At 41.1% G+C, this 23,415-nt stretch overlaps 1 protein-coding gene across 1 annotated transcript in view; it reads left to right on the forward strand.

The window, feature by feature from the left end:
- LHFPL3 (lipoma HMGIC fusion partner-like 3) overlaps positions 1-23,415 on the forward strand; it is a 238,022-nt gene that overhangs the window by 157,757 nt on the left and 56,850 nt on the right. Inside the window, exon 2 of the mRNA XM_021384684.1 lies at positions 2,637-2,873. Coding sequence (XP_021240359.1) covers positions 2,637-2,873 — 237 coding nt within the window. The remainder of the gene's footprint in view (positions 1-2,636; positions 2,874-23,415) is intronic.

A 23,415-nucleotide genomic window follows, 5' to 3' on the forward strand; every position in this document is an offset into this window, starting at 1 on the left:
ATATCAACATGCACATGAACTGAAGTCAGGAAAGATGAGTTAATTGGGAACCTAAGGAACTCAGCTGGGAGGCTGTGTCCTGACTTCCTGAGGTTGGGGCCCGTATTTTTAATTGCATAAGTGGAGAAGAACAAAGTTGATTTACTTTTAGGAAGTGCTAAGAATGTATGTCTGATGTGGTATGTAATTAAAAAAAAAAGAGAGAGAGAGAGAGATGTCAATATTTCTTAATTATTCTTACAGAAATACCAGAAAAAAATCCCACATCTATCAATCATTAACTGAGCATCGAGCTTCCTCTCATTTTGAGGACAATTAATAAAAGTAAAGTGGCTTTGGTAGTTGCTGCTCTATAGTAAATATTTGTCCACAGTTACATGGGTAAACGTGGACATCTTTGTGAATGTCAGAAGTCTGAAAATCTTATGTATTGTTTCAACAAAGTTCCTCATAAGAGAGGGCAGTTCCTATGGTTTGAGTGCAAGAAATCATCTCTTTGGAATTACACATAGCCAGCTTAAGAAAGAAAATTATTGCACTGTTTGTCTCAAAAAGCATTGGAAGGTCTTATGAAATCATGTTGATGAGTTAAGGCAAGGCAGTAGGCAGCTTACAATTTGTCTAACCTGCATATGCTGAGTAAATCAGTCCTTACCTAATCGTCCTTGTTTCTATGCCTAATTGTCCTTGAAAGTATTATGAGGTGTTATATTTTCACAAGTGCACTACGTGGAGGTTTTATCCTACATCAGATGCTTTCTACAGATGTTCTTTTGAGGCTTTTTCTACAGCAGTTGAATAGCTACAGAAAGGGAAATACCATTCTAGAGCCCTTTTTTCACAGTTCTTCAGGTGGCTGAGCACTGGCACAGCTGCCTGGAGGCTGCAGATCTCCTCCTTGGAGATCTCCAGAAGCCGCCTGGCCATGGCTGGGCACCCTGCTCTGGGTGTCCCTGCTGCGACAGGGGTTGGGCAGAGGGACACATTGCTCCCTGCCAGCCTCAGCCACTCAGATTCTGTTACAGTATTTCATCACACTGATTCAGTGCAGATGTATTTTTGCTTTGAGGGCATTAGAGGTGTGTGAAATGACTGCCTATTCTTGTTCCCAAACCCACAGCAGCCATCAGTTGCACAAGCTACTTGTGTGTAATCTATGCTTTTCAGACTTGGGGGCTGGTTCAACAACTATTTAAAAGGTCAGAAGGCACACAATGTGCTATTTTCAGTTAGCATATGTACCTGCAAGTATGTGCCATGTTCACAAATGTATATATATGTGTGCGTGCAACATATGGTGCACAGTGCACCAATGAAATGATAAGACTTACAAAAGACAGTTTAGGACCCACCATATCTCATCAGCCATAGTAAGCAAGTGGGACATATTTGTGCACCATTCAAGCACATTGCTCTGTTAGGAAATGCGGCTCCCTCATTCTAGGAGGAAGCCAGGTTTTATATTCAGAAGTAAGACAGTGGGGCAGGGGCTGTGACATGCTCCAGAGCCCACTGGGGCTGTGCGTGAGGTCTGTTGCTTGAGGTGGGACTGGGCACAGGAAGTCCTGCTGGCCCAGCCCTAACCCTGGCACCAGGCAGGCAGGAGATGTCCCAGCAGCTGCTGGCCAGCAGGCAACAGCAGCGTTGCTTCAGGAGCTCACTGCTTCTGAATAAAACAAGCCTGTCATGCCATTTTGTCTGCTCTGCAACAGCCACCTTGGCCCCCAGCAGTGCAGTTTCCCTCGGAACCAAGTGTGAAAGCAAATTTCTGCTCTTTAAAAATTAAGGTCATCTGTTTAGTGGTCACCCAGGCTGACAAAAGAGCACCTGATCACCCATCCTTTACTCCTGCCCCCTGCGTGGTTCAGCTGGCCCTACCAAAGTGGCTGACAGTTGATATCAGCTAGCTTTCCATGAGGGCAGAGGCTTCTCCTATTTTTTTCATGGTGTTAAAAAAGATCAGCACTTTTTCATGTTCACGGTGTCATGCGTTGATTCCTCAGGTAAACCAGTTCAGAAGTTGGCAGCAATGTTGACAGCTTATTTTTCCTTGCAGAACAATGTCATTACTTGTGTTTTTGAGGAGTACAAACCTTATGCATAAAACATATTTCAGTTAAAGTGGTACTGCCAACTTACCAAAAAAGTAAAATACAAACAAAAACCTTACTGTAGCCTACACATATAACAAGCTGTTAGATGACCTGGAATGAGAGAGAGGGTTTCTACTCTATTTTTCTCTGGCTTGGTTGCCTGGCCATTTGGTGGTAATCCAGTGTTTCCTTTGAATATCCAGCTTAAGAATCATTTTCATCTTTTGTTTTGTGTGAGCCTTTCATAGTGCAATAAAGAAATCAGTCTCACAGCAAAAATGTGATCGTGCTGGTAGAAAATTTGGCTAGGGATTTGGGATGTAACTTTTCTTTAACCAAGGTGCCAAGTTGATGTTATACCATAGGATTTTATATTAAATACTTAATCACAGCATATAATTGTGTGACTTGTTTTTAAGTAAGCTAGCTTTGAAGCTCGGGATGAAAAAGTGTGTTGCTTTAATGATAACTGTGAGGTTCTCATCAAAATGAAAGTTTGGTCTCATTATCCCATTGTTCTCCTTTTCTTTTTTTTTCTCCAAGCTGCCTGTCTCGTCCTGGGTTGTATGATTTTTCCTGATGGCTGGGATTCAGATGAGGTAAAACGGATGTGTGGTGAAAAGACAGACAAGTACACGCTGGGGGCTTGTTCAGTCCGCTGGGCTTATATCCTGGCTATTATTGGAATCTTGGATGCCCTGATCCTCTCATTTCTGGCATTTGTGCTTGGCAACAGACAAGACAGCTTGCTAGCAGAGGAGCTCAAGTTGGAAAACAAAGGTAGGACTGCTTTAGAAACACTACTGGTGGGTGGCCTCAAGAGTAATTGCTTTCAAAAAAATTGTCTGTTTTATTTTGTTTTATACATAAAAATTAGCATGCTGGCTTACTTCCTAATTTGCTGGGAAAGAAGAAATGCAAGGTGCAGATGAAGTTTTACTTTTCAGCCCCCAAAATCTAAGAAAGTTTGAAATTGCCATAACTTCTGCACTATGCATGACTCATCCTTAATGGTTTTTAGAGCTGTGGACTGGACATATTTGTGTTTCCCACTTGTACATTGTTTTGTTAGCATTTAAATTTCACGGTCTCCATCTTTTTCTATACCCTATGCAAGATTTGTTCATTTGGTTCTTTTAGAATTTTGCACTGTAACATGAATGGCTGTAATATGGCATTGCACTGTACATGTTAGTGCCACAGATAGGGAGGAGAGAGTGCTTGGCTTGGGAGATTCACAGTGAACTAGGTAATGGGGCTGCCTGTACTGGTGGGCACTCGTGGGTTTACAGCAAGGATCACACCTGCGACTGAAAAAGAAACTTGGTTCTTGTTGATTGCATTGCTTTCAGGTAGAAAGCTGGGCTGATTTCTGCAGTCTCATCTCCTCGTACACCTCAGCACCCACAGCTGTGTATCTGATGTGGCAGACACTGTAGAGGGCACATCCTTGCCTTCTCCTTTTAATGAACCTGTTGTCCTTGAATCTGTCTAATCCCTCCTGAATCTGCCGAGATTGTCAGCTCCCACAACACCACATGGCCACCAGTTCCCAAAGCTCACTACTGGCTGCTAAAGAAGTACTTCTGTTTTCAACTGATCCCCTATTAATTTCATCAAGTTTCCCCTAGGTCCAGCAGTGCAGGAGTCTGCATTCAGCTCATCTACTACCTTTGTAATTTTGTCAGTTTCTCAAATAATAGCAGAGATATTAGAAGCCCTTCAGTACTGAACTGGAAATCAAAAGCTGTTTGGCAGCCTGTGTTAAAGGCTGGTCACAGTCCTGCTCTTGACTATTATTATCCATGTACCTGAAAGCACCAGCACATTGGCCCCAGCCTGCTGACTTGCAGACAGTCAGCACACTCAGCCCTAAGATAAATGGACCTGAAGATTGTACTTCACATACAGCTCCAGAGCTCATCAGAGCCTACTAATGTTGTGGGCTAGGGAAAGTGTATATTGTTTGCAATTGCCTGTGTACATCTATTCTGCAGGTAAACTGAGGGCACTTGTTTCAAAGACTGTCTCTGTGGCCCTTTTCTTCAAGGGTAAAATTCAACTGTATTTGAAAATTAAAAGATTTTTAAGAAGGATATTGACAGCTATGCCACAAATGCCTTCAGCGTCAGCACTGTGTTCAATTTGCCTACACCATACAAAGCTCATGAACCCAACAACTGTTTGTATCAAAGAACTTCATTTGTTTTGGCACCTTGCGAGCAAAATACAGCTTCAGGAGCTTCATCACCTCTCACATCGCTGGCACAAGCTCCTGCCAGAACATTTGATCCTCAGCATGTTGGACAATATCATTCAGCAGCTCATTTTCCTTGGAAAAAGCACAGAAATGAACCAAAGCATTAGGTTCAATGCAAACCAGAACTCGACCAAAAGGGACTCACCCCATTTTGTCCTTCACAGTCAAGCTTAACATCCACCACTTTTTAAACTGTCCTTCAGATGGAAAGAAGACAACCTGCCTTCTGAGAAGGACATCTTCCCCCTCTTCACAAAAAGGTGCTAGAGCACTGCCTGCCTCGTCCCAGGCTCTCTGCTTTGCTGGGGCTTTTGAGGCAGTGGGGCTGGCATCTTCACCCAGAGACAGGGCCAGCACCCTCCTTGGTATCTGTGGCTTCCCAAGCATTCTTGGCCAGAGATCAGTACTTTTTCAGGGTGACAGGGAAGCCTCCTGCATCCTACTGAGCTAGTATCCTACTGAGATAAGAAGGCACAAACACTGAATTCCCTCGGGTGGTCTCTACAGGCTCAGGTGGTCAGTTTGGGGCAGTGGTTTGTGGGTAGAGAGGGCATTGATTACTTACACCACAATGAAGATGCTAATAGAAGATTAGGGACAACACTTGCCCTTGATTTGGGACCAAACAACCTCCTGTCTGTACCCTTTGCACACACCATGCGTGTTTGAGGGCTTTGCCACTTATACCATAAACTATGTCCCCTTGGTCCCACTAGGTCTGGGGAAATACTCAGCAGACTTAGTCCACATGCAAAGTACTCGTGCATCTCTTGGAAGTGGTCAGGATATGAAAATACTGAAATATGTAAATATCACTAATGTGCCTCCCACACAGAAAAGAAAACAAAATGGATGTAAGTAATTCCACCCTCAGCCTCCCCAACCACTCTCATAATGGGAAGAAAAATTTCTCACAAGAAGCAGTCATGAATACTAAACACTGCCATCCATCTCTTCTTTCCTCCTCATCATCCAGCTGTTTCCAGCCTTGTTTCTGGGTTAGCACATCTGGATCACGAGCATCCATTTCTCAAGGAGGAGTCCCCAGGGTGCTGCTGTCCTCCAAGGGTGAAAAGATGTCAGTGAGCACTGGTGATGGGCTGTCCACTGGCTGAGAGTCCAGGAAATCCTCCTCCTTGGTGGTAGTGATGTCCTCTGATCACAGGCCTGGATAGCCTACAGTCCGTGATAAGCAAGGTTTCCCCTTAATATATAGTTGTGGTTTCTTAGTGTCTTTTCAGGAGAGCGGCCATGGGGAGCAACCAACACTGACTGTACCAAGACAAAACTCCACTTGCCCTCTCAGCTCTTCCTCTGCTGTAGGGCTTTGCTCCATGCAGAGCAGTATTATGCAGTAGCTCAGCAGAGGGGAAAAGATTGTAAATTAAGTGTAAGAATCACAACAGTTGTCATTTGTGGAAAAATCCTCAAGAAGAATGAATTATTAAGCAATGATCAGACAGCTGGGCAGCTCTTTTCTTAATCAGGTAGAAGTTCTGTCTTGGGGACTTGTTGCAGATCAGCTCCCACGGTCTCATTAATGAGAGCTGCTGGGGGTTGTGAGTTGGAGTGAGTACCTGGCACCACAGCTGCTTCTGAGCACTGGTGATGAGTAAACATTTAGAAGTATACAATATGCAACAGGATGGCAAAAAGGTGAGAAAAAGATGAAAAAAGAGCAAGCTGTACTTCTCTGTAGACCTACCATGCTGAATTACCACCTGCTGTATGCTTTTGATTACTACTGTTCTGTGTATTTACATAGCCTAATGAATGCTCATAAATTAGGAATCTGACTGCTAAAATTATTCATGAGATAAGACAGCTATATTTTTGCCATGCAAGAAAGTTTCCTTTTTTGCTAAATGATAAAAATAATGTCTTCTCATTTTTCATTTGCTGGGGTTGGAGAGTAAACTACCATGTGAATTTCATACCTGAAACTCAAGTTTAGCAGACTTTTTTTCAGGTTACATTGCACCTAATGCATTTTCCTAATCATGCAAATTTTACACAACAATCTGTGCCTTCCTCATTTTAAAAACTGCCTTTTGAAGAAAAAAAAAGATATTTCCAAAAGACTTTCACATTAGGTTTATGCCATTAGCAAAAGAAGAGGTGAGAACTGTATTACATAGTTTACTTTAATTTATAGGAAATAATGGTAATGCCTTATGTAATGAATGACTTAACGGCCTGCATGTTATTAAGCTAATGGCATTCAGGGTGATAACAAAAATAGTCAGGATTCATCTTAGCTTTAAACTTCATCAACCCCATCAACATCAGGCATAAACCTCAATGTGTTGTGTGATGACAGAATGTAACATTTTCAACTCTAATGTCTTAATGACATAAAATTGAAATTTTGCCCAAAGGGTGAGGAGATGAAATAAAATGTTTGCAAAAGAAATTGAAGGTGCAAAGCAATTATTTTTATGGTAGAAAGTGGTAATTTGGTCTTTATTAAGTGTGATAAATACACGAGCATTCAGAAGAAACTATCCTGTTAAGTAATGTCAGTCAGACCAAGTGGGTGGTGCACTTCATGGACAGTAGTGCCTTTTCTGATGGATGGAACAGCTTTACAAGGTGCGTATGCTTAATGTTTGACTTACCTTTGGTGCCCATATGGTCACAGATAAACAACTTGTACTAAAGATTTCCTAGAGTTATAAGCCCATGGTTGAAATAGATAAAAGGACTAGGCAGCTAGGTGGGAGATCTGAAGGATTCATCTGCCTTGCAGTGACTGCAGTTTTGCAGTTCACACAGACAGATCCAAACTGCACCAAAGTGCTCCTAACAGCCACTCTGCAGAGAGCTGGGCATACTCCAGAATGCCCAAGAAGGTACTTACCAGTTTGTTGACACTTGTGCCCTCATTTTGCTCCATACTGGTGCTGCCTGTTCATGATGGAGGTTGTTGAAGGCTAGCTCTGTACATTTGCTTGTGCTGAGGTTACTGCAGAATACACATGCTTAAAGACAGAAGCTAAGGGGAAGGAAGGAATTTGTTGGTAACAAAGTAATTTTCTGTAAGAAAGAAAATACCATTCTTGAAGAGCTTTATATCTTTGGCACAAGAATTATCCTTGTAAACAAAAATATTCTGCCCACATGGTTTCAGCTGCAACAGGAAACTGTCTTCAGAAGAGCTGCTGTCTGGAGCTGAGTGACAAGAGGCCAGCAGTGTGCTTGTCCCATCGAGGTACTAAATGACAGAGTGCACATCAGCAGTCATTCTGTGAAAGGAAAACAGCTCAGGTCACAGCACTTGTGCAAACTGCTGCAAAATTGCAAAGCCCTGCTCAGGAGCATGTAGTTCTCACAGCATACGTTCCCAAACATTCAAGTTTACTTGTTCAAAACTAGGTGAATTAACATCTGAATTTTGATACCCAATATTAGTTTTCCTTTATATTTACAATGAATAGAAGAGTTGCCAACAGCCTCTGTTAGTAATAAAGACCACAAATCCAGTGAGAACATAGAGATATACCCCTCTATATCCATGTTCTCTATCTGATAAAAAATTATATAGCTCCTTTTTTTGTAAAGTTGTGTACACCCTACTTCTCTTGATACACAAAAAATCAGTATATGTACATTTTCATTTCAATTATCACATTCTTTTTGTTCAATCATAAAATACTGTTTTCTGTTCCCTATTTTTCTTAGTGGTATTTATCTTTATGTCTGCTTGTCTCCTCCCATCCTTCCTTTCTGAAATTCAAGACTGATCCACGGGTGTCCACTTTGGCCTCTTGCTGCTTTAGTGTGGCTCTGTGTTCAAAGCACTTGAGCTGACTTTGAACTCAGAACCAGCTTGGCCATTTGAATTTCCATTTGAGAATGGAAGTGTGGGATGAAGTCACTGGGGAGCAATGTGTGATGGATTGTTGTAGACAGCCCACCACATGTACTCGCCAGGCTACAGCTGGCCAGAGGAAGCTGGAACTACGTCAAAAGGATTATAGACTTGCCTCAAAGGAGGAATATTTAGGTACCCTGCTTTTCAAAGGCAGAATCGGGGTCTTTGAAGCCCAGAGCCATAGGTTCCAGGCTGGGAATTCCTGGCTCTCACTTCTTGTTTCAAAACATGATTCTCTGCCGTGTCAGCCAAGAACAAATCCTTGTCATAGCTGTGAAGATTTCACTATTCTCTTTCAGCTTCAAACAACAAATGTCTACCATAACATCACTGCAATTAGCTCCAGTTTTCAATTTCTTTATCTAACGACAACCTATCACGCCACAGTGAACTAGAAGAAACTCTTGGTAGGCAAGTAGTACCAAATAGATTTCACCTAAAGGCTACAACTAGATTCCAAACTAACATATTTTTTAAAGAAGCTTTTTACCCCAAATTTCCAACTTTAGATAATGGCAAGCATTCACCTGTGATTTCAACTACATAAATAGAGAAAATATGAACATGGAATTTTCATTGTGATGAGCATCAGAGGGAACTTCATATCTCCTGAATGAAGATCCTCATAGCACTGCTGTTGGGTCTCTGCCCAAGGTATAAACTTTCATCTAAGAACTGTATGAACAGTCTTTGGATCCAAATCATGGACTTTCCTTTGCAATGCCTTAATGTCATGCACTCTCTTGCCCAATATGTATTGAATTCTATCTCAAAAATAAAAACAGTTTCAGCCTATAGTGTAGGACACTTGTTGGAGAGCAGAGCTGGAGATGTGAGAACTTCAAACATGAGAGAACTTCAAATCAAGGTGGGCAGAAAATGGAAGTATTTTGGAGGTTTTAGTAAAAACTGAGATGAGAAACTTGGGGAGTGGGACCAGAAGTCAAGGTGTTTCACTATGGACAGGGTATGATTTCTGGTCCTTTTACCAAGCTTGAATCTATCATTTGATTTCTCCATTTCTCTGTCTTCTAAACGGGGATAATGAGAATGACTTTTATGACATATGTTGTGTTTCAGCAATAGAAGGTGAAGTAGGAGAGCTAAATAGTGATGCTATTATTACTAAAAGTGAAAGTTTTATTACTAAAAGTATATGTACTGAAACCAGGCCCCAAATAAAGTATGATTTCAGGGAACTACTTTACCATTGTTTTTAATGATGATACTCTTAAAAAGAGTTAAATGAAACATCAAAACTAAAAGTCAAAAGTTGATTAAAATGCCTTATTAAATAAAGGTCAATTTTGTAGTGGTGCTGACTGATATATCAGCTGATCTAACTGTTCCTTTACAGCTCTACATTCTATAATGAGAAAGTAAAATTAGTCCTAAGCATATGCATTAATTACTTAACCGAAGAAGCTGGAGACCATGAATAAAGAGTCTTAGTTCCCCACTGATTAATGAAGGAAGAACATGGTGAACAGCTTTCTGTCTCTCAAAAAGATAGATCCCACTTGCTGTTACACTCTGAAAGGAATCTCATACAACAGCTCAGTTAAAGAAATTATCTTTCCATTTAATGAGCTCATGATATGAGGGACCAAGTATCAGGACTTCAAGGCACGCTGATCACGAAATGCTAGCCAGAAGCACTTCTTAAATGGTATGCTGTTGGTCCTTTTCAATGGGGAACTCAAAGAATTGTATTGGTTCTTTGCTCTGCTTGAAAATTCTGTGGGGCAGCAAACCACAGAGGAGTTAAGCATTGCAAAGCTAGTGGCATGATGCATACGAATGGGCGATTAGCTCATTAGAAAGTGCTGTTACAGGATGAAACAGAACTCTGGCTGGCCTAGACAAGTTTAAACAAAACCTAACAGATTTGGAGACCTGTGTTGTTAAGTTGAAACAAAGCCTGTTGTGTCACAAGCCTTTTACAAGAAGGACTGTATTTACCCAGCCAGAAGGCAAAAAGTCTGATTGTGCCAAGCCTAGAAGTAGCATTAGAAAATATGTTTTTAAATTTGGACAAAAATCAGAGATACTTTTCAATGCATAGATATATAAAAGGGAAGTAGCTGGCATATATTTCATTCTAGTTAGGGCTAGTCACACAGAAAGATTATCATACCCCACCATCCATGCTCCCTTCCCTACTGACAGAGACCATGGTTTTAGAAAAAACAACAGAGAACTAGAAAGCTCATAACTCAGCTGTTCTTGCATGAGTGTTTTGGGCCGATGTGTTAATGCAAACTAAATAACAAAGGCAAGTTTGTGCCAATAATTTAGACTTAATGAGGAACAACTCATCTATGAGACCATTTTGCTGTCCAGTCCAAACTGCCACTTCAGAGAGCCTCCTGGGCTGTCCACATGCTCACAACAGTCCCCATGTCTTGTTCTAGCCCGCAGAGGAGGCCTGTAGAACTGATCTCTAATTGTTCCCCACTGAAGTAAGTTCCAGTAATTTTCTTTCTCGGTATTTAAACAGTCATTAGATGCATTATCATGTCTTTACTGCGAATTTATTTTGACTCTTATTCAGTGGTTGCATAAAGCTAGGATAATTTTCCATCTGCAAACAATACATCTGAACATAAATTCAGGTAACCTCCCCCTTTGTGATCACAATGTCAACAGAAACAAAGGATTTTGTCAGTAGCTTTAGAATAAGGAGCTATCTAAAATTCCAAAAGAAAGCAAGGCAAATAGCCTTGTTCCCCAGAGTTATACTCAATAAGACATGTAAGTCATAACTAATGAGATATTTGAGATATCTGTCTCTTTCAGGTTTCTATCACAGGTAACATCCACGGCAGCTTATTACAGTAACAAGCAAAACTCGATCTGCTTGGTGCTGGCAACGTAGTATTCCTCTATCTAGTCAGTCATTTTCATACTGCTTTATTCTAAAATCTTCAAATTGTTTGTGTTATTTCTGGACCACTTTCAGAGCTGATCTGAGCTTTCTGTTGAATCCCTCATCTTCTCCTGAATGACAAGCTTGGTGGACTCCAGTTAATTACTCCCACTGATCCTGGATGCCTGGGCATCCTGGTCCTGGGACACGCATTTCAGTTCCTTGGCTCTGGGATGATCTATGAGACCCAAGCTTGATGGGGCTAAAAGATAGTGTTCTTGGCTGCCAAGATCTTTGTCTCTTACTTTGCCATATCTGAACTGCTTTACTTGATAAAATATCAGTCAATAGCAGTGGAAGAGGAAACAGGAACATTATATTCGTGAGTAACATTGTACTCAGGGCCGTTTTAAGTGTATACTAACCTCATTTACTAGAAAGGAACACAAAAGATGACAGGTGAAATTATAATTCAGAGAGAATCTATCAAAGTTTTTCATACTTCTTGTATCTAGAGGGTTTTTTTTCTTAATTCATATTTTTAAATGATATAGATAACATGGGCCATGTGCTATGAAAAAAGTTATTAAGTATTGTCTTTCATGCATTCTTTATGCAAGCATTCCAGCTGTCAGAAATACTTTTATGCACTTACTTTAAGAGCATTAGTTTGAAAGATGTTTATACAGACAGGATAAAACTGAAAATAGGGTTTTCCTTGCAGTCCCATTTGACTAACTGTATTTGCAACGCAACTGCACATTTGATTTTACAAACCACCTTCACCTTAGTTTTACAAATCTAAAAATTTTCAAGATCATAATGAGCTGGCATGAGTTGCACAGTCATTCATCCCAAAGTACTTACACCCTTCTAGGGTGACATTTGACATAAGACAGACCATTGCTCTGCTTCCTGTAAGCCATTTCCCTCAGTCCCCGCCTCATATTCCCAATGAACTCTCTCCAGATTTAGTGAATTGTTCATGTCTAGTACCTGCACACTGGAACCAAATCTCCCTGCTCTTTGTATAACTCTGTACCTAATAGAGACTGAAAAGACCAGCATGGTCACTTAAGCTGCACTCTAATATCACAAAAGCTGTAGGATAGCCCAAATTCCCCTTATCAGCATTGCTTAAACTGCAGAATAAGAGATGAATACTCTTTCGGGAGTAGTTTTAACTCTGCCATACTCAGAAGAGATATTATGCCTCTACTTTACTCAGTTTCCTTTTCTCCAGCCAAGATGCTTGGTAGCCCTTCTATCTGCCAGCACCACTCCAGCTTGTGTTCACCTTGACTTTCCAGATGGTCTCTGTCAATGTGTGGCTATGTTTCTTGCTCCATAGTGTATCATTCTGCATCAGGTCATGCTCATAGAATGAGCCATTTGCTGACACAAATGAAGACTCATTGATCCTCCTCACCATAGCAAATGAGAGAGATCAAATGGATGTTGGAACTGACTCCCCGTAGTCTGGAGAAAAACTGGATGTTGTAGATCTCTCTCCTCCTTCTTCCTCAATTCTCCCCTCCCAGGAAAGGAAAAGATCTGAAGAAGAAGAGACCAGGAGCTGACTTCTTTCTTTTATACATGTATACTGAGTCCAGGTAAAAAACCATCCCAACATAAGCCATGTTGTGTAAAGTAAGAGTGTCAGGGCACTGTGCATCTCTGTGTCTTTCTTTGTTTTCCTTCCTCTATTTTCCAAGGGTTTCATAAGCTGTCACTCCACATGGACAGTCTGTAAATGTGAATCTTTACAGTATGAATAGTCCCTACTGTTTGGTACAGCTGAAGACTCTGAATTCCCACTTGCAGGGTCTATTAGGTAGACAACCATCTTGAAACACTGAGCAAATCCACCGTCATTGCTGCCAACAATGAAGTGTAAAGGTATATAATATTTTGCTTCCTGAGCACAGATGCAATAATTTAGCTGTATGCTTTTACATTTCTACCATAATAACATGTGAAAGAAAAGTGTATATTGGATAAGTACTGAGAAAAATAGTACTGTTATGTAAATGCTTGCTAAAATGAGTGCATCTGGCAACTGCAGAATACAATAGTTCAGTTATTTAATGGTTACTTCAAAGAAAGCAAATTCAGAATCCAAATTAGATTGGCATAGATAAACTGTTCTCATTTTAAACAAAATGTTTACTACCTTTTCTCTTTATATTTAAGTAGAATATTGAAACAAAATCTCAGAGCTTTTCCGCTGGGCATGTTGGATGTGATTATGCAGTGATTTCCTTCATTCTGGTAAATCAATACAAATTTAGAGGGTGGGAGTAAAATGAATCCATTAGAGCAACTCATACACATCTTAAATGTTCACGAATCTCACTTATATTAATCCTTGAATACAGAGCTTCAAACAACATTTTTCAGATGTTTTAATGTTTGATATGTATCAAATAGTTCCACATTTCCTTTGAAGAACTATCATAACACTCCAACAGTAACAACTGGGTGACTCCTTGCAAATAGAACTGTGATAAAGCAATAAAGTTCTGACATCATATATCCTACAGAGACAAATATTGGTCTACTAGAGAAAGTGAAAGTGTATTACAAATCAGTCAGTGTGTTTCAGATACGAGAGAGATGAAAACATTGTCGAAGAGTTAATTGGAAATTGAGTACAGAAGCCATGCTGGCAAGGTATAAAAGTGTTGTAGAGAGGAGAACAGTCACAAAAAAAACAGATTGTATCCTTGATGGAAATGCTGGATTTGGCAAATGGAAAGAATTAATGCTAAACGGTTAAGGAGAAACTTTCCTTGAGAAAATGAAAAATTGTATCAGCATTAAGACTGCATTTCTGTGCCCTTTCAGAACTAGCCTGCAGCATCTAATTGTTGAATTTAAAATGATAGCTGAAAACCTCTGAGAATTCACTGGCATGTGGCCTCAGCACTTCCAAGCCAAGGCAGTAGCTATCTAAAGAGCAAAACTACCTTCTAATGTTCTGCCTCAGTTTTATAAGTATTCTCCCTGCTTCTCTGTAGATGTTAATTCCTATCCAGTATGGGCAAAGATGACATGTTATGAAGTGCAATAAATCTTCCTAATATAACTATCAGCCCAACTATTTTCCTGAAGAGGAATGACAAGCTTATCTTAAATAAATCCCTAAAAAAGCTCTGTGAAATGAGTAGAAGTCGTATGTTTACAATAATGCCAGAAGATCAGCAGGTTTACACGCTGATCAATCATTTATACTCTAGTGAGCAGATGGCATTTGAGGCTGCGTCTGTTCATCAATCAACCAGTTCTCACACAGGTTAGATATGGTAAAGTTATACTCAGACACCAATTTAGATACAAAAATGTTGTGTAACTGCTAGGTACTGTAGATGTTGGCATAAACTGATTGGATTTCATATTTCAGAACAATTTATGTATCAAATCCTGACCTTATGATCACAAACAAATTACCAAGGTATCATCCTCTTCATTTTGTCATGGAAAGTGATCTTGCTGGTTGGACATTTATACTCACTATGGCACACTATATGCTACTATATGCTTCTTTTTGTCGTACTCTGAATCTTCACCTAAAACCAGTCAGGTTGTCCAGCATGTGCTAAACTTGTAACACATTTTGTGCAATAATAATTCAGAATATCCAATAAAGCTCAGCATAGTATCGAGGTCACAGTAATCAGCCTCTGTTTGAATAGACCTATAGTGATTTCTAAACATAAACTGAGGTTCTCCTCAAAAAGTTGCAGAGAGATAAAGGCATTTATAATAGGCATTTATAATAATGTTTTTTGTTCCATTTTCTCTTCCCATCAAAATTCCTGGGCTTTGCCTCTCTTCAACCTCACTTTTCTTTCTTCCTCTGCTTTCATACAGCATGCATTTGTATCCCTTTTGCTTAACAAATTTCTTTATTTCACTTCCATTTCAGACATTCAACTTTCATAATCATAGGACTAGGTATTCTCTCAATTTATATCTCCCTAATTACAGGGGGAAAAAAAGATTATATCATCATTCAAGAAGACAAAAAAAAAGAAGGAAAGGGATTTTTTAGTATATTTTGATAATGTATATCTAGTATTACATTCTAAACTCTAACAGTAGAAGTATTATAAAGAGTACTGTCATTCTTAGCTTGCTTGGGAAGAGGAAGTGAACGTTATCATGAAATAAGTATACATGGGCTGTTACAGATATCACTCAGATCAAAGCACTCTGCACTGACCGATTCCTTTTTTTAAAAAAAAAAGAAAAAGAATGCAGTAATTCATCACTTGTCCACTCTAGTTAATGTATCATGCCATTTTTATAACAGTTGAATTTGTGAACATGCTGGTTTGGCGGTTTGAAACGTTTGATACTTTTCATTTCTAAATCATCAGTTCTATGTTCTATATGCACATAATTGATGAAAATTGACCAAAAATTGAATCCAGAGAGAGACTGATGTCTGAAATATGTAAAAAAAGTTGGGTTCTGCTCAGCTGATAGCAGACAGATGCCAATAACAGAAAAATATATATCTTAACCCTGTACTAACAAACAATCTCACTAGAAAGACTCAGAGATTTATAAAGAACATATCTACATATCCAAAGGTAAACATATTTGGGATTCTTTAGACTCCTCACCTTACATAGCTAATACTTATTCCCAGAATTCACCTAGACATGTCGTTCAACTCTCTGAAAATTGGGTTGTCAGTGTGGAATATCATGCACCCAAAAAGTAAATCACCTCGAGGCGTCCTCTGAAGAACACTAAGTGCTTGCTCCTGACAAGACTGTCCTTGTAGATTGGGCACGTGATGAAGGTTGGAGCAGTATGAATATATTAGGAGACAACCGATGCATTTCGGCAGTACTATGCAGTAGAGCCAAAGGTTAACATTCAGTAGCTTGTATCTACCTTGGAAAGTACAGCAGTCTCTGCATTTCCACTCCACCTAAGCATATGAAATCTATTGAATTAGGTGAACTAACCTGTATTTGACACTTCTTTCTTTAAGGTTTCCAAGAAATTTATTCTCCAGTGATTATGATCTTACTTTGTCTGACATTTTCTAGTGACAGTTTAGCTCCCAGTTCCCAATGAACATAATGAGATATTTAAGATAAAAATAGTCCTCCTTCAATGGTCTACTCTCCCATTTGAGTAATTCAATTCCAACTGACTTGCATTCTCATTCAAAGAAATAATTTGTACTTTAGCAATTGCTTATAGCAATAGAAGGCCAGCCCTCCTCTCATCCTTATAGGACACCATTTTTATTGTTGACTGTAAGAAGACAATGGCAAGTCAACCATCCAAGGCACTACAGCAGCAGAACATACGCTTGTACACTGCCCCACACATTTAAATAAGAAAAGTCAAAAAATTGTCGTTCCCTATTTAGTTTTTCAGGATGTCCAGTTTCTGAGGTTTAATTTGCATACTTTCAGAGCTGGTAGCAAGGATGAAATTTCTGATCATTATATTTTCCTGTCCTCAGGGAAGTAGGACTTTTTCAACATCTCATTCTGAAGATAATCAACGAATTCAGAATTCTGACTTTAATTCAACATCTCATTGATTCCTTTTAGCACAATGGATACCAGCTGGATCTCAAACCAAGAGGAACCCCATTATGGAATTCTTTCTGAAAAAACTGCTAGTTAAATGCAGTTTTCAAGAAACAAAGCTTTTTAATGGATGGATGTTGAATGTAATGCTTTGCCTTAATTGGATTTTTTTATGCTGGCTCATTTCATTTTCATATCTTAAAGCACATTTTTCTATCAGAAAAAATTTCCTTATGGAATTACGTTGCTTATCTTTCCACCTGTTTAGTAATCCTCTTCCCTAATAACTTTTAAACCCATCATGCAATTTCAACAAAACTTGACAAAAGCTTAACATCTTGAAAACATTCAACTCCCAAAAGTGTTCTGAAGATCAATGGCTGGATAAAAGAGAGAGCATTAATGACTGATCCCACTAAGGGAAAGCCAGGACATTCAGCGCTTTACAGCACTTGGCTGGCCGAGTCAGCACAAATCTCATTTCAAATATACTGCACTGCCTGCTGTTCCACTATTGGCTCTTATGCTAAATTAAGTTTGACAGAGTATATGAAAAATGTTGCAAGTATTTATGTATGCATGTATATATATATGTAAGTATTTGTGTAAATAAAAAGGTAGGGAATATGTAATGAAACCAACGGTCTTGTGGGAGAGAGGCCACAGGAGACACAGAATCACAGAATCATAGAACGGCTTGGGTTGGGAGGCACTTTTAAGATCATCTAGTTCCAACCCCCTGCTATAGGCAGGGACACTTCCCACTAGACCAGGCTGCTCACAGCCCCATCCAGCCTGGCCTTGAATGCTCCCAGGGTGGGGGCATCCACAGCCTCTCTGGGCAACCTGTTCCAGTGTCTCACCACCCTCATAGTAAAGAATTTCTTCCTGATAATTCGTCTAAATCTGCCCTCTTCCAGTTTAAGACCATTTCCCTTCATCCTGTCACTATCTGCCCTTATAAAAAGTCCCTCCCATTTGGGACATCTGGGCATGTGGGAAGCATGGGAGCATGGAAAGTCTAGGGGATCCAAGAGGAGCTGGAAGTGCTAGTGAAGGATCTGAGTCCATGAGAAAGACAACTATCACAGAGAGAAGGAACATGGGTGTTAGCGGAATCAGGGTGTTGCCAGGGAAGTGCTATCAGGCCATGACAAGGGAGCTGGATCGTGCTCAGGACATACATAAGGAGGGCACATGCTGCTCATTGAAAGTCAGACTCCATTAGTCCATTGTACTGCTTTTGTAACATTGGGCTCTTTTAAAGCTGGCCAATAAAAAGGCTATTCAAGCATCTAAATAATTTAAATAGCAGCTCATGAAGTATTCTGAATTAGCTTTAAAGAAAACAATACCATAGGAAGAAATGAGGATATCACTTTTCAAAAGAAACTGTAAAAATTCTGTTTTGCTTCAGCACCAAACTGTTTTTTTCTACTGCTTGCTTCAGTCATCAAACTGAAAAGCTGGTTATTTACATAACAATTATACTTTAAAATATCTGCAACACAAGCACGGCCCTTACCTTTTGCTACGAGCTTAACTTGTGTGTCCCAAAACGTGCCAGAGAGCCAGAGCTGCCTATTAAGTTCTGACTGATAAGATCTCGGGCTGTGCCTCAGAGATTCGTTTCCTTGTTCATCTGGAGATAAACAAGGTAGAACCAAGCTACCTGCCTCCACAGATGGTAATCTTCCTAGGAGATACTATCATTGCAGCAGCCGCTGTAAGAAACTTTTCTGAAGGTCGATGCATACAAAACAATCGATTCTCATCTGCAGATTACATTTTGAATGTGCCAAATGCTACCACGGCTTATGTGACACGTTTCAAGAGACAAAGTCTACAATACTGATTGAAGTCAGGATGTTTACTGCAGCTGACAAACTCAATGGGCCATGGGCCGTGCCTGGGGAACTTCTTCAGTCTTCTAGAAAATTGATATTAACTCTTTCTAATGAGCAGTAGGCAAATAGCACCCACAGTATAACTGGTTTTTAGATAAGAAAAAGCTGTATTCACAAGCCCCATCAATCAGCACTTTGCTACAATTACCTTTTAAAAAGAGGAAGGGAGAAGAGCTTGTCTAGAATATTCAGCATTCTGAGGATGCAGCATTTTTCTTGTTATAATCAAGGAAAAAGTGGAGGAAGGCAAGCACCATTAACATTCAAGCAAGCATCTTTGCAGTGGGGCTCCAGGGCTGTGCTATGCCTAGCTGCTCTGCCCAGGATTTGGCCACCTTTGACACCAAGCCCATGCCCCAGCACCTCACATAGACAGCATGGGGCAGGAGTGTCTGAGACAAATCTCCATCATCCATTTCCTGCTGACTGTGGCAAGTTACTGAAGCCTCTGCAGCACCATGAGCAAGGCCAGCATCAAGTCCACTCATCCCTGCTTTAATGTGCCCACTGAAAACATGAGGACTGTTTCCTCCTCCTGAAATAAAAAACTCATTATCCTCTCTTCAGCTGACAAACCCTAGAGATTGACTTTCAGTCTGATTATAACTCCCAGCTCAAAGTACTGAGAAAAAAGATGGGCTGAATGCAAAGTTGCTATTACCCAATGAAAAAAAAAACTTTTTAATTCAATTACTTTACATGCTGAGACAGTTTAAGGAGTGTGTTGGATGTGTCTGATTTTAGCTTGTGGTAGGGTGTTCCCCTCCTACATGTGTCCCCAAGCTTGGGAGGGAAGGACACAGTAGCACTGGCGGTGGGGAATTTGGAAACACAGCCTCGTGAGGGTCCATGCTTGGTCCAGGCGTGGAGGCAGTGGGCAGCTATTCCAGTGTCGCCCCATCCCAATACTGAGCAAGGAGATGAGGCTCTTCAGTACAGCACAGAACTGACGAGGCATGCCTGAATGTGCTCTGGTCCCAGCATTTAAATTCCTGAGTGTTTTTTCCCTCCTCTAATTGGTACTGAGATGCTGCTTCCACCTGGAAAGGAGCATTTTGTGTGTGTATATCCGGAGCGTGGTACATAGATCCCTTAAGTCATAACAACCCACAGACACAAGGCTCCGGTCTTTGCAGGCACACAACTGTGTTACTGCATTACTGCAGTGCAGTCAGAGCTAATAAACCCTGTTGACCTGCAGGATTTCAAAGAATCACAGAAGTGCAGGGGTTGGAAGGGACCTCAAGAGATCATTGAGCCCAACCTCCCACTAAAGCAGGTACTCTACAGTTGGTCACATGGGTAGGTGTCCAGACAGGTCTTGAATACCTTCATAGAAGGAGACTCCACAACCTCTCTGGGCAACCTGTTACAGTGCTCCATTACCCTTACCATAAAGAAGTTCTTACACATGTTAGCACAGAACTTCCTATGTTCAAGTTTTAGGCTGTTACCCCTTGTCCTATCGCTACACACCACCAAGAAGAGCCTGGCCTCATCCATTAGCCTCCCACCTCTCTTTAGATATTAATAAACATTGATCAGATCCCCACTCAGTCTTCTTTTCCCCAGGCTGAACAGACCCAGGTTACTCAGCCTTTCCTCATATGGGAGATGCTCCAGGCCCTTAATCATCTTTGTGGCCCACCGCTGGACTCCTTCTAGGAGATCCCTGTCTTTTTTGAACTGGGGAGTCCAGAACTGGACACAGTAGTCTAAATGTGGCCTTGCCAGGGCAGAGTAGAGGGAGAGGATCACCTCCCTCAACCTGTTGACCTCACTCTTTTTCAGGCTTGCCTACCCTTTCAGAGGAAAGCATCTTTGCAGGGTCCTCTGGGCTGTGTCCCCTTGTGTGACACAGAAAACCCTGTGTCCCTGCTGACACTCTAATCCAACAAGATCTCGCCTAGGTCTCTTCAAATAAAAGAAATATCATTGAGTGCAGGAAAAGGAGAAGCAACTCCATGCTAGCATAACTTCCATTGCCTGTGCTCAAAATGAAGACAGCGTAGTACTGTGATTTTGCTCAAATCCACTCCAAAAGCAGAAGAGAGGAGGCTGGATGCAGCTCTCACCTTGAAGCCAGAACAAAGGACTGGGGAGAAGAGAGACTATTTTTGATTTTGTATGACTTTGGACATAGCACATACCTGTGCCGTGCCTCAGTTTCTCCATCTGTCCTGCAGAGGCTTTGGCACACTCTGCTTACCTCCAACATCTTCTGCAAGGATTTTTCAATTAACACTTTGAGACAGTTGGAGTTCATCATGAGGACGATATGATAAAAGTGCATATTACCATAAAAAGCAATTTGTTAAAAATAACTCTCATAAAAAGTCTGTCAAATTGAGAAAGTTGAAAGGAAGTGCTGTTTTAGTCAAGGCGCCAGACTCTGTACTTTAGTCTGCTTCATGCTTTTGCTTTTTTCACTTACGCAAGCAGCAACCCCCAAATCTGTGCTGTACTGGGAAAAAAAAAAAACCTGCATCTCATTGATCAGCAGCATCAGCAGGACTGTGCGTGTTGTGAAACTTCAGCTGCTGTCGCAGTGCTTTTGGCTGAGCTGCTTGAAAGCTGCAGCAAGAAGTGTTCACCAGGATGCATACAAGAAAAAATCATGTAGTCACTCTGATAGCTCAGTCTCTGTTTGCTACAAACATTCAAGTCAGCTATCAGCTCACTCACAGCAAACTTCAAGAAAGTCCAGCAAAAAAAAAAAAAAAAAAAAAAAAAAGGTTGCAAGGATCTGTTTACGCAGAGGTTTTATCTGCATGGCTTCACCTTACTAGATGCAAAGTTTTGTATTTTTCTCCTTTCTCTGAAAGTTTCAGATGTTTGATCAGGAAGAAGAAAAAACTTCATGCCACTGAAGTTAGGGGCCATCCTCTCAAAACAAATAGGAATATAAGCAAATTGTGGAGCAGATCAGAATAGCAGAAGCAGCAGACTGGCCTATGAGTAGCACAAGTGCAGAAATCAAACCCTGTCACCAATGAAACCAAGAGAAAACACAGATCTAAATTCACTGAATAACACATTCACTCAGAGGTTTCCCCACTCTTTTAGTTCTGCTTCAGCATATAGGTCATGCTGTGATCATTAGTGTCATGATGAAGGGGATGAATGGACAATGTGAAGGTGTACTCCTAACGAGGCACTGCCCCATCCATCAGCAGTTGCCTTCAGCCCCTGGTCATTATCACTTCCCATTGTTGGACAGAGACATGTCTATCACTAATGGGGTTCCATCCAAGTGTAATCACCTGGATTTCATTGCAGGATGACTTCATGACTTCATTTTAGGCACACTTTAAAACTCAAGTTTTCAGAGCCTGTTATAATATGTATAAGTCCATCTACATTTTCTTAAGTGGTAAGAAAATATGAATACTTTGAAATCAATCATTTTCAAGGAAGTATGTTTTTTAATCTAAACCAATATTATTTTTGTTTTTATGAGAGGAGAAGCTGCTTTTTCCTAACACGCCAGCAATGCAGAAGTAAAATTTGGCTCTGGTGAGGGAACTAAACAAGGATAATAGACCGCAAGCCTATTTATCTTCTGTATACACACTTTTAGTTTCCGTTAAAATATATAGCCTCCATTAGCAATGAATTTGCTGTGGCACAGTAAGGTGCTTTAGATGTTATCCTGGATGGCCTTATTAATGATGTACATTGTTTTGGAGCTGGTCTAACAGCTCATTAGTACCAAGTGAAGGTAATTCTGTTGCTCACCTCACCTTGACCATCTGTGCCTTGATTCAAGCCGTCTTCTTGGCTTGTGGCTGTGGTGCTGAACATTCAAGCTCACAGACCAGAAAAAAAAGTGAATATATTCCAGTTGTGTTTGCTCACAGAGAGGTCCCATGATCTCCAGCAGCACCCATAGTATGACGACACAACATGTGGTCTGCATATTTGGAGGGGAGAGGAGGAAGGGAGAGTAAAATATCTTCTTGAAAGCAACAAGCTGTTAGATCAGCATAGCTGCATGTTGACAAAGAGCATAACGTAACTTAAGTATATCAGACACTGTGGCACGTCCTGAAGAGAACATTGCCTGGACAACAGCAAATTGAATCTGAGCCAGCAGTGTGCCCTGGCAGCCCAAAGGGCCAGCCGTATCCTGAGGTGCACCAGGCCTAGCACTGCCAGCGGGCGAGGGGAGGGCTTGTCCTGCTCTGCTCTGCACTGTGCGGCCTCATCTCCTGCACTGGGTGCAGTGTGGGTGCCACAACATCAGAGGGACATAAAGTTACTAGAGAGAGCCCAAAGGAGGGATTTGAATGTGGGGAAGGGTCTGGAGGGCAAGGTGTGTGAGGAGCAGCTGAGGTCCCTGGGTTTGCTCAGCCCAGAGCAGAGGAGCTGAGGGGAGGCCTCATGGCGCCTGCAGCTCCTCACAAGGAGCGGAGGGGCAGCGCTGAGCTCTGCTCTCTGTGACAGCGACAGGGCCCGAGGGAACGGCATGGAGCTGTGTCAGGGGAGGGGCGGGGGAAGGAGTTAGGGAAAGGGTCTGCCCTAGAGGCCGATGGGCATGGAACAGGCTGCCCAGGGCAGTGGGCACAGCTTCGAGCTGCCGGAGTTCAAGGAGCATTTGGACAATACTCTCAAGATATAGGGTTTGAATTTTGGGCAGTTCTGTGCAGAGCCAGGAGTTGCACTCAGTTATCCTTGTGGGTCCCTTAGAACTGGCAACAGTCACTGATTTTGTGATTACAAATTGCAAAGGAGGTATTGCCCAGCTGTGCTATTTCAGATGAGGCACATTAGACTTCCACCCAGGTAGCTGCACAGACCCCTTCCAGCATTTGCACCTGCTTGCATTGAAAGCTGCAGTGCCAATGTGTG

The sequence above is a fragment of the Numida meleagris genome, chromosome 1 (genome assembly GCF_002078875.1).
Source record: "Numida meleagris isolate 19003 breed g44 Domestic line chromosome 1, NumMel1.0, whole genome shotgun sequence".
Lineage (NCBI taxonomy): Eukaryota > Metazoa > Chordata > Aves > Galliformes > Numididae > Numida > Numida meleagris.